Raw genomic sequence first — 16,610 nt, forward strand, 5'->3', positions numbered from 1 at the left:
TTTAAAAGACAAAATTGTACCTGCCTCTGGCAGCTTGTTCCAGACACTCACCACCCTCTGTGTGAAAGAATTGCCCCTCTGGACCCTTTTGTATCTCTCCGCTATCACCTTAAACCTATGCCTTCTAGTTTTAGACTCCCCTATCTTTGTGAAAAGATACTATCTAGCTGATCTATGCCCCTCATTATTTTATAGACCTCTATAAGATCACCCCCTAAGCCTCCTATGCTCTAAAGAAAAAAAGTCCCAGTCTATCCAGCCTCTCTATCTGGAAAGATGCACGTTGGTTTTCAGTCAGAGCCTGACACTCTGACAAATTTTGGGAAAATTCTGCCCTTCGTCTCTAACAACTTAATGGACTCAACTCAACTCAATGAACCTACCTCGCACTAAGTTGATCTTTCTCTACACCCTAGCCATGACTGTAACACTAAATTCTGCACACTCTCGTTTCCTTCTCTATGAATGGTATGCTTTGTCTGTATAGCATGCAATAAACAATACTTTTCACTGTATGCTAATATATGTGACAATAATAAATCAAATCAAACTCAATATCGAGTGGCTCAGTTACACTTACAAACAGGCAACATGAAAGTTAAGAATAAAATACAAGTTTTAAAAAAAAGAGAAAAATAGGCTTGAATCACCTGAGTGAGAAACTTGCTCATGATGAGGTCTGGCAATGTAAGGCGCTGTGCAAAAAGCTCTCGTATCTTCCTCTTCACCTGCATTTAATGTGAAACAGTTTTTGAAATGTTATACCATGTTCTATGTTAACTTCAAAGACAGAAATATTCAACATGCAAACTCATCCTAACCTTTTTAAAAAGGATTCACTATTTCCGCCTTACCTCAAAGTGCACACTCTTAGGCTTGGATGTTCGCTCCCCAGTCAGAGAACAGAGTCAGGACTTCTCCTGGCTGCAAAACCCAACTCAAATGACCCGGAAGTTGGAATTTAAGGGTGGCAGCGTTCTTTGGGAGTCTGTCAAGGTGACTCCGGAACAAGTGTAGAGAGCTGCCAGGTGTCGAAGCCGCTGGGCGGAAGACCTGCCTCTGTGCTCTGGTACAGTGTTGAAGTTTAAAAGAAACAGCAAACCATAAAACAGCCCTTCAGTCTCCATTCCCCCCACGCCCAGCATCCTCACCTCCTTTGCCCTTATACCTACCATACCAACTCACCCAGTATCCACCATGGGCAAATTCTCACTTCTAAAACCCCATTTAGTACCTTTACATTCCTTCAACTACATAATCCCTTATAAGATTGTAACAACAAACATTACATTCATGTGCATAATGAGTTATAAAAAAAGTGGAATCCATTGTACCAGAGTGTGTAACTACTTGGAATAATATAAGGTTATGAAAGCAGTCAGGCAGCGCTAATCTGGTAATGGTGGCCCTCAGGCTTATGTCAACAGACTGAAAAAAAAGCAATGATTTTTTTAAAAAACACTAGACATTTTTATCAAAGATTTAAAGGACAGGAAATATAAAGGCTTTAACAGCTCAATAGTTATTTTTGATGGTTCATTTCGACAATTTTGAACAGTTCCAATAATCTTGACAGTTAACGTGTTTATGTACATTTAATGCAATTTCATGTCTAATTTTAACAATCCCAAAGGCACCTGACGTTTTTTTATTCAGTCAAGGGATGTGAGCTTTGGTGGCTAGGCCGGCATTTATTGTCCATCCCTAATTGCCCTTGAGAAGGTGGTGGTGAGCCGCCGCCTTGAACCACTTCAGTCCATATGGTGCAGATACATGCACAATGATGTTAGGGCGGGATCTCCCCAAAGCGCACCTGACACCCTTAAAGGTGATCCAGGACCATGTCCAAAGAGGTACCCATAAAGCTTTAAGACCTAGAACAGATCTAATCTGCTCACCGTGTTTCACACAAATGGGTCACCAAAATTAGACACAAGTGGAGGCAGCTGCTGATTTATATGATCAGCTGCCTGCATAAAATGTACATGTGAGTGGCCCAGTGGTTAGCACTTCTGCCGCACAGCGCTAGGGACCCTGGTTCCATTGCAGCCTCGGGTAACTGTGTGGAGTTTGCACATTCTTCCTGTGTCTGCATGGGTTTCTTCCGGGTACTCCAGTTTCCTCCCGCCATCCAGAGATGTGCAGCTTAGGAGAACTGGCCATGCTAAATTGCCCCTTAGTGTCCCAAGATGTATAGGTTAGGTGGATTAGGGATACAGCAAGGCAGAGGGCCTGGGTAAGATACTCAGTCAGAGTCAATGCAGATTCAATGGTCCAAATGGCCTCTTCTGCCCTGTAGGGATTCTCGGATCGATGATATGGAGATCCCGACCCAGGCCCATTCCGGCTTGTGTTTGCAGGCGGAATCTCCAGATTTCCGCCTCTCCTGTCATTTTTGCAACAACGGAGCCAGTCTCCTTTGTTGTGTAAATCCAGGCCTTAGAGTCACACAGCGCAGAGGGAGACCATTTATTCCTGTGCTGACTCTCTGTGCTATCGAATTAGTCCCATTCCCTCTACTCTTTCTTCATGGCTAGGATCAATTTAGATTTTAAGCATACATTCAATTCCCAATGGAAGAATGATTCCACAGTCAATGGCTCATTGATCATTCTTCAGGTGATAAAAACAAACTTGCTGGAAATATTCAACTGTGTGTCTTCCCATTTTAATTTCAGCCGACACCTCCACGCTTGCAATTCACGGCAGAAGTCACAAGACAGCAATCAGGAACACTCACTGATCTTTTTTCTTAGACTAGAGAGACTGAACCCAATTATAACACTTTGATTATTGTCCATCCGACATCGGCTAACTTAGTAAAGGTCGGGATTTGAACCCTAGCTTTTCTTGTCTGTATGTCTTTATCCGGTATTGTCTTTAGAATCCTACAGTGCAGAAGGAGGCCATTCGGCCCATCAAGCCTGCACAGACAATGATCCCACCCAGGCCCGATCCCTGTAATCCCACATATTGACCCTGCTAATCCCCCTGACACTAATGGGCATTTTTAGCATGGCGAATCCATCTAACTCACATATCTTTGGAGCACCCGGAGGAAACCCACGCAGACATGGGGGGAATGTGCAAATTCCACACAAACTGTGACCCAAGCCGGGAATCGAACACGGGTCCCTGGTGCTGTGAAGCAGCAGTGCTAACCACTGTGCCACCGTGCCGCCCTCTAATATCCTTTTTAAATTTCCAATTCCATTTGTTTTGAGGGTTGCTTTATTTTTAAATTGAAGTTTTAATGAATAAAATGGTTCTAGAGATGGTGCACCGACCATTCCACCAGTAATACTTTCTGCACTGCTGAGAGCCAACAGTTCGGGGGGCAGACGTCTTGTTAATTTCCGCGGAATGGGTAACAACTCGAGTCACCTATTTTAATGTTTACATTGGAGAAAACAATCAGTAAATTTGAAAAAGCTGGGAGCAGGATAAATACCTTACCGTCATCCTCCAGCACAGTTGCATCTCTTCCTTCTTCACCCTCAAACCCGTCGTCCACATTCCTTTGCGGTTTCACTCGGGGTGCCATGCTGCCGTCCTTCCGTAGAGCTGGTGCAACGAGCCAGTTCCTGTGAATGACCTCAAGGATCTTCTCACAAGAGAGGGATAACTGGGAGCTGCGTATCCCTTCCAATAGATCAACAACCTGGGTAATACTGCAAGTAACATAGGTGAGCAGAAGAACACAGTACATTAGGACCTTAATAAAATTTGCCATACAATTACAACAATGTACACTTGTGCAGCGCCTTTTATGTAGAAAATATCCAAAGGTGCATTACATGGGCATATTGTCAAGTAGGAAAGAGAAGTCTATTTATTTATTAGTCACAAGTAGGCTTACATTAACACTGCAGTGAAGTTACTGTGAAAATCCCCCAGTGGCCGCACTCTGGTGCCTGTTCGGGTACACTAAGGGACAATTTAGCATGGTCAATACACCTAACCAGCACGTCTTTTGGACTGTGAGAGGAAACCCACATAGACACGGAGAGAATGTGCAAACTCCACACAGACAGCGACCCGAAGCCGGGAATCGAACCCAGGTCCCCGGCGCTGGGAGGCAGCAGTGCTAACCGCTGCGCCAAAAGGAATAAAAAGAGCAGACACCCAGCCACGGTGAGAGAGTCGGGAGAAGTCACCAAAAGCTTGTTCAAAATATTTGTTTTCAGAAGGCGAAAAGAGAAGCAAAGAGTTAGAGGAGCAAAATAATGTGAATACTGAACATCTGAAATAAAAACAAAAAAACACTGGAAATACTTATCAGGTCAGACAACATCTGTGACCATAGAACCAGAGTTAATGGGATGGGGGGAGTCTGCAAGAACTGAAATGTGGCACACGGAGTGTCTTAATTCGGAATGATGTCCCAACGGCAACTTGAGATGCTGAGATAAAGTCAGCGGGATGTTTATGGTGTGTCTAGCATTATGCCAACCTGTGGCAGGTTTGTTCTTGGTAATACATTCGCAAGCCATGAATATTCAATAACGTGAAACAGTTTTCAATATACTTCCTACCCCAGGGATAAAAAGTCAGTGGCGCACGAGAATCCCATGGAACCCGGTTCACAATCATTTAAAGGTGATGTGACCAGTCAGCTTTCTACAGTTGTGTGTGTCAGGTCAGTGGCTCTCCTTGTTTAACTCTATGGAACAACAGGGGATCAGGAGAGTGGCATCTTGCATAGAGGCTTGGGATCAACAAGGGTGAATCAGTAGTGAGGGGGGTTATGGAATGGAGTCAGGGACAGTGGAAAAGGGATCGGGGAGGACAGTGGATGGGGTGGGGGACATGGAGGAGTGAAGTAAGAAGTGCCTGACCTCCTGGGGTTGATGGGGGAGAAAGAAAGGGACAGTCAGTCAAGGTAAGAAAATGAGAGGCCTAAAGGGCAATGTCAGTACTGTCATAATGCATGTCCATCTCAGGGTATTGGCTGGTAGAGTCCTTATAGGGCTATCTGTCACAGAACCAGCACCCCCTCTCCCTGCACTTTAAGTTTAAGCTATTTTTAACTTAATGTATTAGAGTCAGAAGTAGGCTTACATTAACACTGCAATTAAGTTACTGTGAAAATCCCCTAGTCGCCAAACTCTGGTGCCTGTTTGGGTACACTGAGGGAGAATTTAGCATAGCCAATGCACCTAACCAGCATGTCTTTTGGACTGTGGGAGAAAACCGGATCACCCATAGGAAACCCACGCAAACACGGGGAGAACGTGCAAACTCCACGCAGTCACCCAAGCCGGGAATCGAACTCGGGTTTTGGCGATGTGAGGCAGCAGTACTAACCACTGTGCCACCATGCCACCCCTTACGGTGCAAATACCCTCTGTAAAATTTCAGTCAGGTTGGGGTGTGTGGGTAGGTGATGGGGAATCCACCCACTGGATTTTACATGTCCTGCTTTCAAATCGAGTGGTGTAAGATCCAGCACTGTGCCTCTGGTCACACTGCTGCTTGTGGGAGCTGTAGGTAAATTAGTTGCTGCGTTTCTTGCATTATAAATGTAACCGTCCCGACTCCTCCCCTCAGGCAAACGTATTACAAATACGAACCTGCCACATTACAAAAGTACTTCATTGGCCGTACAGTGCTTTGGGACATCCGGGGATCATGAAAAGCGCTTCATAAATGCAAGTGCTTTCTTTACCACAAGAATAACTACATCAAAATTGAGCATGAGCACTTTACACTTACTTTGCTAAATATACTGCACAGATTCCACCTTGCTTGAGGTGTGTGTAGGTCACAGGCAAAGCAACTTGTGGGCTAAGCATATCCAAAGCGATCTGCAAAGGATGCAAGAAGACGGGGAAATTAATATAAAATGCATTTCAAATTCAATTTGATTTGATTTATTATTGTCATGTATTAACATACAGTGAAAAGTGTTGTTTCTTGCACACTATACAGACAAAGCATACCGTTCATAGAGAAGGAAACGAGAGAGTGTAGAATGTAGTGTTGCAGTCATAGCTAGCGTGTAGAGAAAGATCAACTAAACAAGGTAAGTCCATTCAAAAGTCTGATGGCAGCAGGGAAGAAGCTGTTCTTGAGTCGGTTGGTGCGTGACCTCAGATATTTGTATCTTTTACCAAATGGAAGAAGGTGGAAGAGCGAATGTCCGGGGTACATGGGGTCCTTGATTATGCTGGTTGCTTCACCTCAATATACAGACTGGTTAGCAGAATATGAAGGTACAGAAGTTTTAATATTGTGTTTAAGTAATATGATCTGCAAAAATCAAAGGAATGGACTACATGCTCAACAGAAATAGTTTGAAAGACGGTGGGGGTAACTATAGGTGGAAGGAAGGACTTGAGACCAGAAACTATTGCAGTGTTGCAGCTTTATAGAACCTTAGTTAGGCCGCACTTGGAATATAGTGTTCAATTCTGGTCGCCATACTACCAGAACGATGTGGAGGCTTTGGAGAGGGTACAGAAAAGATTTACCAGGATGTTGCCTGTTATGGAGGGCATTAGCTATGAGGAGAGATTGGAGAAACTTGGTTTGTTTTCACTGGAGCAACGGAGGTTGAGGGGCGACGTGATAGAAGTCTACAAAATTATGAGGGGCATGGACAGAGTGGATAGTCAGAAGCTTTTTCCCAGGGTGAAGAGTCAATTAGTAAGGGGCATAGGTTTAAGGTGCGAGGGGCAAGGTTTAAAGATATGTACAAGGCAGACTTTTTACACAGAGGGTGGTGGGTGCCTGGAACTCATTGCCGGGGGAGGTAGTGGAAGCCGATACGGTAGTGACCTTTAAGGGGCGTCTGGACAAGTACATGAATAGGATGGGAATAGAGGGATATGGTCCCCAGAAGGGTCGGGGGTTTTAGGGTTAAGTCGGGCAGCATGGTCGGTGCAGGCTTGGAGGGCCGAAGGGCCTGTTCCTGTGCTGTAAGTTTCTTTGTTCTTTGCAGGAGAGAAGATGGAGGGGATTTGAGAGAGGTTTTAAAAGTATGAAGAATTTTGATAGTCAGTGTACTCTAACTGCTGTCCCAGCTGGGATCAGTTAATTCAAGATAGGCTACTAATCGAATCTTGAACCATTCTGACTTCGTACCATACCAGGCAGGACACTTACCGACTCAATCACTGGGTATAGCTTTAAATAGATCTGATCCTTTGGAGTACATCGTCAAGTTAAAGTTTTTTCTTCAGGTTACAATATGCTATTTTACTATTATAATGGAAATGTGATTTATTAAAGAACAAAGAACAGTACAGCACAGGAAACAGGCCCTTCGGCCCTCCAAGCCTGTGCCGCTCCTTGGTCCAACTAGACCAATCATTTGTATCCCTCCATTCCCAGGCTGCTCATGTGACTATCCAGGTAAGTCTTAAACGATGTCAGCGTGCCTGCCTCCACCACCCTACTTGGCAGCGCATTCCAGGCCCCCACCACCCTCTGTGTAAAAAACGTCCCTCTGATATCTGAGTTATACTTCGCCCCTCTCACCTTGAGCCCGTGACCCCTCGTGATCGTCACCTCCGACCTGGGAAAAAGCTTCCCACTGTTCACCCTATCTATACCCTTCATAATCTTGTACACCTCCATTAGATCTCCCCTCATTCTCCGTCTTTCCAGGGAGAACAACCCCAGTTTACCCAATCTCTCCTCATAGCTAAGACCCTCCATACCAGGCAACATCCTGGTAAACCTTCTCTGCACTCTCTCCAACGCCTCCACGTCCTTCTGGTAGTGCGGCGACCAGAACTGGATGCAGCACTCCAAATGTGGCCTAACCAGCGTTCTATACAGCTGCATCATCAGACTCCAGCTTTTATACTCTATACCCCGTCCTATAAAGGCAAGCATACCATATGCCTTCTTCACCACCTTCTCCACCTGTGTTGCCACCTTCAAGGATTTGTGGACTTGCACACCTAGGTCCCTCTGTGTTTCTATACTCCTGATGACTCTGCCATTTATTGTATAACTCCTCCCTACATTATTTCTTCTAAAATGCATCACTTCGCATTTATCCGGATTAAACTCCATCTGCCACCTCTCCGCCCAATTTTCCAGCCTATCTATATCCTGCTGTATTGCCCGACAATGCTCTTCGCTATCCGCAAGTCCAGCAAGTACTTCTACGGCACAGTGACACAGTGGGACAGCAGGGTAACACAGTGGTAGCACAGTGGTAGCACTGCTGACTCACAGCGCCAGGGTCCCGGGTTCGAATCCTGGTTTGGGTCACTGTCTGTACCCAAGCCAGGAGTTTGCACATTCTCCCCAAGTCTGCGTGGGTTTCCTCTCACAGTCCAAAGATGTGCGGGTTAGGTCGATTGGCTAAATTGTCTCTTAGTGTTGGGGGGAACTAGCTAGGGTAAACGTATGGGAATAGGGCCTGGGTGGGATTATTGTCAAAGAACAAAGAAAATTACAGCACAGGAACAGCCCTTCGGCCCTCCAAGCCTGCACCGACCATGCTGCCCGACTTAACTAAAACCCCCTACCCTTCCGGGGACCATATCCCTCTATTCCCATCCTATTCATGTATTTGTCAAGACGCCCCTTAAAAGTCACTATCGTATCCGCTTCCACTATCTCCCCAGCAGCGATTTGCAGACACACACAACCCTCTGTAAAAAAAACTTGCCTCGTACATATCCGTTAAACCTGTGCCCCTCAGTAATTGACTCTTCTTCCCTGGGAAAAAGCTTCTGACTATCCACTCTGTCCATGCCTCTCATTATCTTGCAGACTTCTATCAGGCATACTTGATGGGCTGAATGGCCTCCTTCTGCACTGTATGATTCTATAATAAGTATTAAAAAGCAAAAAATAAGCGAGCTGAACATGATTAATCATCATTAACTCTACACTTAATGGTTAGCACTGCTGCCTCACAGCACAGGGTTCGATTCCCAGTTTGGGTCACTGTCAGTGCGGAGTCTGCACTCTCTCCCCCGGGTGAATTTTACCATCCCGCCCGCCACAGGAATCGGACCGGGCAAGGGGCGGACCGTGGAAAGGTCTATTGACCTCGGGCGGGATTTTCCGGTTTCGGGGCGAGCGAGCCCGGAAAATCGCCCCCACCCCCCCTGTCTGCGTGAGTTTCCTCTGGGTGCTCCGGTTTCCTCCCACAGTCCAAAAGGCATCTGCTAAATTTTCCCTCAGTGTACCTGAACAAGCACCGGAGTGTGGCGACTAGGGGATTTTCACAGTAACTTCATGGCAGTGTTATAGTCATAGAGGTTTACAGCATGGAAACAGGCCCTTTGGCCCAACTTGTCCGTGCCGCCCTTTTTTTTTAAACCCCTAAACTAATCCCAATTGCCCGCATTTGGCCCATATCCCTCTATACCCATCGTACCCATGTAACTATCTAAATGCTTTTTAAAAGACAAAATTGTACCCGCCTCTACTACTACCTCTGGCAACTTGTTCCAGACACTCACCACTCTCTGTGTGAAAGAATTGCCCCTCTGGACACTTTTGTATCTCTCCCCTTTCACCTTAAACCTATGCCCTTTAGTTTTTGGCTCCCCTACCTTTGGGAAAAGATATTGACCATCTAGCTGACCTGTGCCCCTCATTATTTTATAGACCTCAATAAGATCACCCCTCAGCCTCCTACGCTCGAGAAAAAAGTCCCAGTCTATCCAGCCTCTCCTTATAACTCAATCCATCAAGTCCCGGTAGCATCCTAGTAAATCTTTTCTGCACTCTTTCTAGTTTAATAATATCCTTTTTATAATAGGGTGACCAGAATTGCACACAGTATTCCAAGTGTGGCCTTACCAATGTCTTGTACAACTTCAACAAGACATTCCAACTCCTGTATTCAATGTTCTGACCAATGAAACCAAGCATGCCGAATACCTTCTTCACCACTCTGTCCACCTGTGACTCCACTTTCAAGGAGCTATGAACATATACCCCTAGATCTCTTTGTTCTGTAACTCTCCCCAACGCCCTACCATTAACTGAGTAAGTCCTGCCTGGTTCAGTCTACCAAAATGCATCACCTCGCATTTATCTAAATTAAACTCCATCTGCCATTCGTCAGCCCACTGGCCCAATTGATCAAGATCACGTTGCAATTAATGCCTGCTTGTGACACAAATAAATAATGTTAATAACGGGATGTGTTAACTTGTCTGGATAGTGTTGCAGTATAATCAATAATTAACTATAAATCTTAGCCAGTACTTGCACTTTAATTTCTGTTTAAGTTTTCTTCTAATTACAGAGTTTACAGCTTGCTCATTTTAATCTGGAAAGTCTGGCGGTGACTTGTGATGCCGTGTGGGCCTGGAGCTTATACTAGACAAAGAGCCAGAAGCAGTTTAAATAGTCAGAAGCCCAAATTCTAACTTGAGCTGTTCACCTGCTCAATTGATTTATCTTCTGAAATCTGAGTGGATTAGGAACGTAGGACGGGATTCTCCATGTCCTCCATCTGTCCCCATTCCCGCCCGGTGTATTTTGCAGCACTGGAGGCAGTCCACCTTTGACCAGTGGCATGATCTTCCAGTCCTGCCACTGTCAATGGTTTTTCCCGTTGTTTGCAACCTCCGCTGCTGGGAGGTCTGTGGATGGAGGTGGGGGGGGGGGGGGGGGGGCGGGAGTTGGCCGGTACGGCTGGAAAATTTGGCACTCGTTTCCAGATTTGAATATCTAAGTTGACCAGGCCCTAAAATTCCATTGTTTGAGTGTACAGTCCAAAATGGAACAGCACCCAAGTGAGGGTGACACGGTAGCACAGTGGTTAGCACTGCTGCCTCACAGTACCAGGGACCCGGGTTCGATTCCCGGCTTGGATCACTGTCTGCGTGGAGTTTGCACATTCTCCCCATGTCTGCGTGGGTTTCCTCCGGGTGCTCCGGTTTCCTCCCACAGTCCAAAGATGTGCGGATTGGGTTGATTGGCCATGCTAAATTGTCCCTTAGTGTCAGGGGGATGAGCAGGCTAAATATGTGGGGTTACGGGGATAGGGCCTGGGTGGGATTATGGGTGGTGCAGGCTCGGTGGGCTGAATGGCCTCCTTCTGCACTGTAGGGATTCAATGTAGTGCATTTTGGGGTGGCGCTTATGAATTTACTGTAAACAAAGTCAATTTGATTGGGATGGCGGATAATTTTGCTTGTTATGTTTTCATTTTTGATTTCCTTTTAAAGTGTTTTCTTTCTCTTTTAAATCCGTGACTCCGAGTTGGATGTGTGCATCGTAATTCAACTTGTCTTTTGTTATTCTTTCATGGGATGTGGGCGTCACTGGCTGGGCCGACATTTGTTTCCCATCCCTAATTGCCCTTGAACTGAGTGGCTTGCCACACCATTTCACAGGACAGAAGACACTGTGGATGTGAAGTCAAATATAGGCCAGAACTATTAACGATGGCCGATTTCCTTCCCGAAAGGGCATTTGTCAACCATGATAATTGGTGATGGTTTTATGGTCATCACTGAAACTAGCTTTATATTTATTAATTAAAGTTAAATTCCACCATCTGCTGTGGTGGGATTTGAACCCATGTCCCGGAACACCGGGCCTCTGAATTACTAGTCCAGGGACATTACCGCTGCGCCACCTCCTGCGGGAGATACAATACCAACTTGCATTTATATCTTGCATTAACCTAATAAAATGTCCCAAGGTGCTAAACAGAGGTGGTGCCAAACCAAATGACCAAATTTGACACCAAAACGCATTAAGAGATAGTAGAAGTGGTTAACAAGAATATCGTCAAAGAGGTAGAGGTGTCATAAAGCAGAGAGAGGTAGGACTTAGGCAGCTGAAAGCACAGCTGCCAATGGTAGAATAAGATATTGGCTGGAATTCTCGGGCCGTTCCCGCAGGCGTGGGGGTGATGTCAATGGGAATTCCCATTCACAGTGGCGGGACTAGAGAATCATGGCACGAGCAAGCAACGTGCCATCTCCCGCTGGCAGGAAACACACGGCTGGGAGGCATGAGAATCTCACCCATTGAAGTATTAAAATCAGTGCAACTACTGAAACTTAAAGGAGCGAAACACTTAATGGAGAAAAAAAAAATACTTGACAGAGAAAAATTGCAGGGCATTGGGGAAAAGAGGCATGGAATAGGTCTCACTGGATTTCATGGGTCAAATAGCCTCCCGCAGTACTATTTTCTGATTCAACAAAGCGATGGAAATGAAGGGAGACTCTTATTCTCTACAGGAGCAAATCCAGAGCATTTGGAATGAAGGCAGAGCATAGGGGTGCAGTCAGATCCACAACGTAACGGCTGGTTAAAAAAGGTTACTTACAGCATCAAACATCTTTCCCTGGATATCATCAGTGGCAGATGCAATATCTTTATTAAAGAAGTCAACGTTGTTTGGCCACTCTTTTTCACGGGCCATTTCCCAGGCTGTCCTCCAGCGCTGGTAGTTTCTTTTAGCGTTGGAGTGGTGATCTGGTCGCACCTCAAAACTATACACATGCCCAGAAGATCCCACTATTAGGGGGATGTGGGGGGAGAAGAAGCAAAATTGAATCGAATTATAGGTGAACATACACATGCACTCCTAATCACTTGATTTTCTTCCCAACTCTCCACGTCCCAACTCTCCACTTCCCTCCACTAAAGGTGCTGGATATGGATTTTTTTATTCATTCGTGGGATACGAGTGTTGCTGGCTGGCCAGCATTTATTGCCCATCCCCAGTTCCCCTTCACAGGGCAGTTGTGAGTCGATCACATTGCTGTTGATCTGGAGTCACATGTAGGCCAGACTAGGTAAGGATGGCAGATTTCCTTCCCCAAAGGACATGAGTGAACCGGATGGGTTTTTCCGACAATCGACAATGGTTTCATGGTCATCAGTAGATTCTTAATTCAAGATATTTTTCATTGAATTCAAATTCCACCATCTGCCGTGGTGGGATTCAAAGCCAGGTTCCCAGAACATTCGCTGAGTTTCTGGATTAATAGGCCAGTAATAATACCACTAGGCCATCACCTCCCCTTGAAGAAGCTTGGCAGCCCACCAGCACCTGACTCAATTGGCCATCCTTCATGTATTGGCCCAAGCAGTGTCAGTAAGTGATGTAGCCATAGAGGCCAGTTCTCCTCAAACACTGCGCAATGTTTTGCAGGTCGCAATCAGGATCTCACAATGGGAATCCTGGCAGATTTTCCCTCCAGTCTCACCTGAGGGCACTGACGCACATTGCCCTATAAACACCCGCTGCTCCAGTTAACTCAGCACAGATCCATCTCAAACTGGTACTTAGTAAGATTTCACTCTGTAATCTTCCACTCGGGAATTTTCACAGAAGGTGCACACTTAATGGGGGAGGGGTAGCATAGTGGAATTACCACTAGACTAGTAATTCAGATACCCAGGGAATGTTCCGGGGACGCGGGTTTGAATCCCACCAGGATAGATGGTGAAACTTAATTCATTAAAAATCTGGAATTAAAAGGTCTAATGATCATCATGAAACCATTGTCGATTGATGTAAAAACCCATGTGGTTCACTAATGCCCTTTTAGGGGAGAAAATCTGCTGTCTTAACATGTGACATGATCCTCAGCAATGTGGATGACTCTTAAATGCCCTCTGAAATGGCCATACAAGTCACCCAAGGTCAATTGGAGATGGGCAACAAATCGCCCAGCCAGCGATGCCCGCATCCCATGAATGAAGTTCAAAAATAAGTGCAGTTGATGGTCACATTTGGAGTTGGCATTGACCAGAGTGTGAACTGGAGCAGCCATATAAATACAATGGCCGCAAGAGCAGATCAGAGGCTGCCAATTCTGCAGTGGGTGACTCACTTCCTGACTCTCCGAAGCCTGTCCACCGTCTACAGGGCACAAGTCAGGAGTATGATGGAATACTCCCCACTTGTCTGGATGAGTACGACACCCAAGAAGCTCGATAACATTCGGGGCAAGGCAGCCCAGCTAATTTGCACCCCGTGCATCACTTTCACTAGCCATTTCCACCAATACTGACACACATTGGCAGCAATATTTACCATTTATAAGGTGCTCTGCAGCTACTCATCAAAGCTCTATCAACAGCACCTTCCAGACCGACGACCACTTAGAAGGACAAAGGCAGCAGATACATGTGAACACCACCACCTACAAGTTCCCCTCTACACCACTCATCATTCTGACTTGGAAATATATCATTGCTTCTTCAATGTCGGTGGGTTAAAATCCTGGAACTCCCTCCCTAACGTGATGTGGAGATGCCGGCTTTGGACTGGGGTGGGCACAGTTTCTTTGCAGTAGTCTGTCCTGTTCAGTATGACAATGGCCCCTCCTTTGTCTGCTGGTTTGATGACAATGTTGTGGTTGGCCTTGAGAGTGCGGATGGCGTTGCGTTGTGCTTGGCTGACGTTCGGGGCTGTCTTGTGAGTGCGGCTGATGAATCTGGCATTGATTCATCTCCTGAGGGCTTGAGCATACATGTCGAGTCTAGGGCAGCGGCCTTCCGAAGGGGTCCCTCCCTAACAGCAGTGTGGCTGTACCTACACCACATGGACTGTAGCAGTTCAAGACGGCGGCGGCTCAACACCACCTTCTCAGGGGTCACTATGGATGGACAATAAATGCTGGCCTAGCCAGCGATGCCCACATCCCGTGAAAGAATACATTTTAAAAAATATATTCCTTAAATGAATTCTCTTTTGAGTTTTAAGATTCAGTTCCACATTAGTTGCAGCTTCTTCTCGCACTGAACCTTCAGGAAGCACCAGCAAAGAGAAAAGTGCAATTTTAAAAAGCCTCTTTTCATCTGGAATTCTATAAACAAAAGTTAAAATTCCTATTTATGTTAATTTTAAAAATGCATTTTTGTTTGAATTTCTGTGTTTCTAAACCAACAACGTGGAGTTGGAAAAGACATGACTGATTCAGTTCCTGCAAGTTGCTGTAAGAGAAACTTGGCAACTCACAGAGAACTCAAAGTCTTCAATACACAACAACAACCTTTATTTACATAGTACCTTTAAGATAATAGAATACCCAAAGTGCTTTACAGGAATAAAATCTGACACTGAGCCACAAACAGAGAGATTAGGACAGTGGTATTATCGCTAGACTATTAATCCAGAAACTCAGCTAACGTTCTGGAGACCTGGGTTCGAATTCTGCCACAGCAGATGGTGGAATTTGAATGCAATAAAAAAGAAATCTGGAATTAAGAATCTACTGATGACCTTGAAACCATTGTCGATTGTCAGAAAAACCCATCTGGTTTACGAATGTCCCTTATGGAAGGAAATCTGCTGTCCTTACCATCTGGCCTACATGTGACTCCAGAGCCACAGCAATGCAGTTGACTCTCAACAGCCCTCGGGCAACTAGGGATAAGCAATAAATGCTGGCCAGCCAGTGACGCCCATGTCCCACAAATGAATAAAGAAAAATGGTCAAAAGTTTGGTCGAAGAGGTAGTTTTCAAGGAGTTCTTAAAGGACGAAAGTGAGGTAGAGAGACAGGGAGGTGTAGCAAAGGTATTTCAGAACTTGGGGCCTCGGCAACTGTAGGCACGGCCGCCAATGGTGGGAGCAATTAAAACTGGGGTTAATCAAGATACCAGAATTAGATGATCCATAGATATCTTGTAGGGTTGTGAGGCTGGAGGACATTACAGAGCGAGGGAGGCGTAGGCTCTGGAGGGATTTGAAAACAAGGATGAGAATTTTAAAATCACACAATGACCGGAATTTTCCCATCCTGCCCGCCATGGGAATTGTAACGGGCGGGGGGCGGACCATGCAAAGGTCCATCGGGCAGGATTTTCCGGTTTTGGGGTGAGCGAGGGTGGAAAATCCCGCCCAATGAATTAGTTTGATGCGTGGTACCTTGTTGTTACGGAGTTAAACAGAGGTTTTGCAGTATGGAGAGAGAAATGTAATCAATACAAATTATTTTACAAGGGCACGTTTGGTTGTTAGCAATTTTCTTGAAAAATCTTTTGTGAATTTTGGATTATCAAAGTTGGAAATAGTTATTCAACAGGCTTAACACTGGGGTATCTTCATTTTCTGATTATAAACATTTTTTAACTTAAAGATGAGTGATGTTTGAGTGTGAGAATGGTGAATTTAGAACGTTGGGTGGCCAATGTCAGTACAGCATCAACTATTCGCAGATTAAGTAAAGGCAGAACAGTTCCCTCGACTGTGCTTCAGCTCCCTCTACTGTGCCATCACCACTGCATCAGTCTGTCACGTTTCTTTTAATGTGGAGATGCCGGCGTTGGACTGGGGTAAACACAGTAAGACGTTTAACAACAGTATGCCCTGTTTGTGAGCATTTCTCCACTCCACCTGACGAAGGGGCAGCGCTCCGAAAGCTAGTGGCATTTGCTACCAAATAAACCTGTTGGACTTTAACCTGGTGTTGTTAAACTTCTTACCTTTCTTTTATCCACACCAAGCAGAAGTTCGCAGGTTCAAGTCCGACATCAGAAACTCAATCGAGGCTGGAACTCCAACATTGTACTTTATTTTAGTCATTCAAAGAACAAAGAACAATACAGCACAGGAACAGGCCCTTTGGCCCTCCAAGCCTGTGCCGCTCATGTGCCCAACTAGACCATTCGTTTGTATCCCTCTATTCCCAGTCTGTTCATGTGGTTATCTAG

The 16,610-nt window shown here is 45.4% G+C and overlaps 1 protein-coding gene across 4 annotated transcripts in view; it reads right to left on the bottom strand.

The window, feature by feature from the left end:
- LOC144488005 (tRNA (adenine(58)-N(1))-methyltransferase, mitochondrial-like) overlaps positions 1–16,610 on the bottom strand; it is a 43,167-nt gene that overhangs the window by 13,421 nt on the left and 13,136 nt on the right. For all 4 annotated transcript variants that reach the window (XR_013496505.1, XR_013496504.1, XM_078206023.1 and 1 more), the window contains exons 3-6: positions 12,269–12,459; positions 5,716–5,807; positions 3,457–3,671; positions 651–728 (exon numbers count right to left, since the gene is read on the bottom strand). Coding sequence is in view for 2 of the 4 variants with exons in the window: in XM_078206023.1 (XP_078062149.1) it covers positions 651–728; positions 3,457–3,671; positions 5,716–5,807; positions 12,269–12,459 (576 nt within the window). In the remaining 2 variants the exon portion in view is untranslated. The remainder of the gene's footprint in view (positions 1–650; positions 729–3,456; positions 3,672–5,715; positions 5,808–12,268; positions 12,460–16,610) is intronic.

This window comes from Mustelus asterias, unplaced genomic scaffold (assembly GCF_964213995.1).
Source record: "Mustelus asterias unplaced genomic scaffold, sMusAst1.hap1.1 HAP1_SCAFFOLD_1197, whole genome shotgun sequence".
In the NCBI taxonomy this organism is placed as follows: domain Eukaryota; kingdom Metazoa; phylum Chordata; class Chondrichthyes; order Carcharhiniformes; family Triakidae; genus Mustelus; species Mustelus asterias.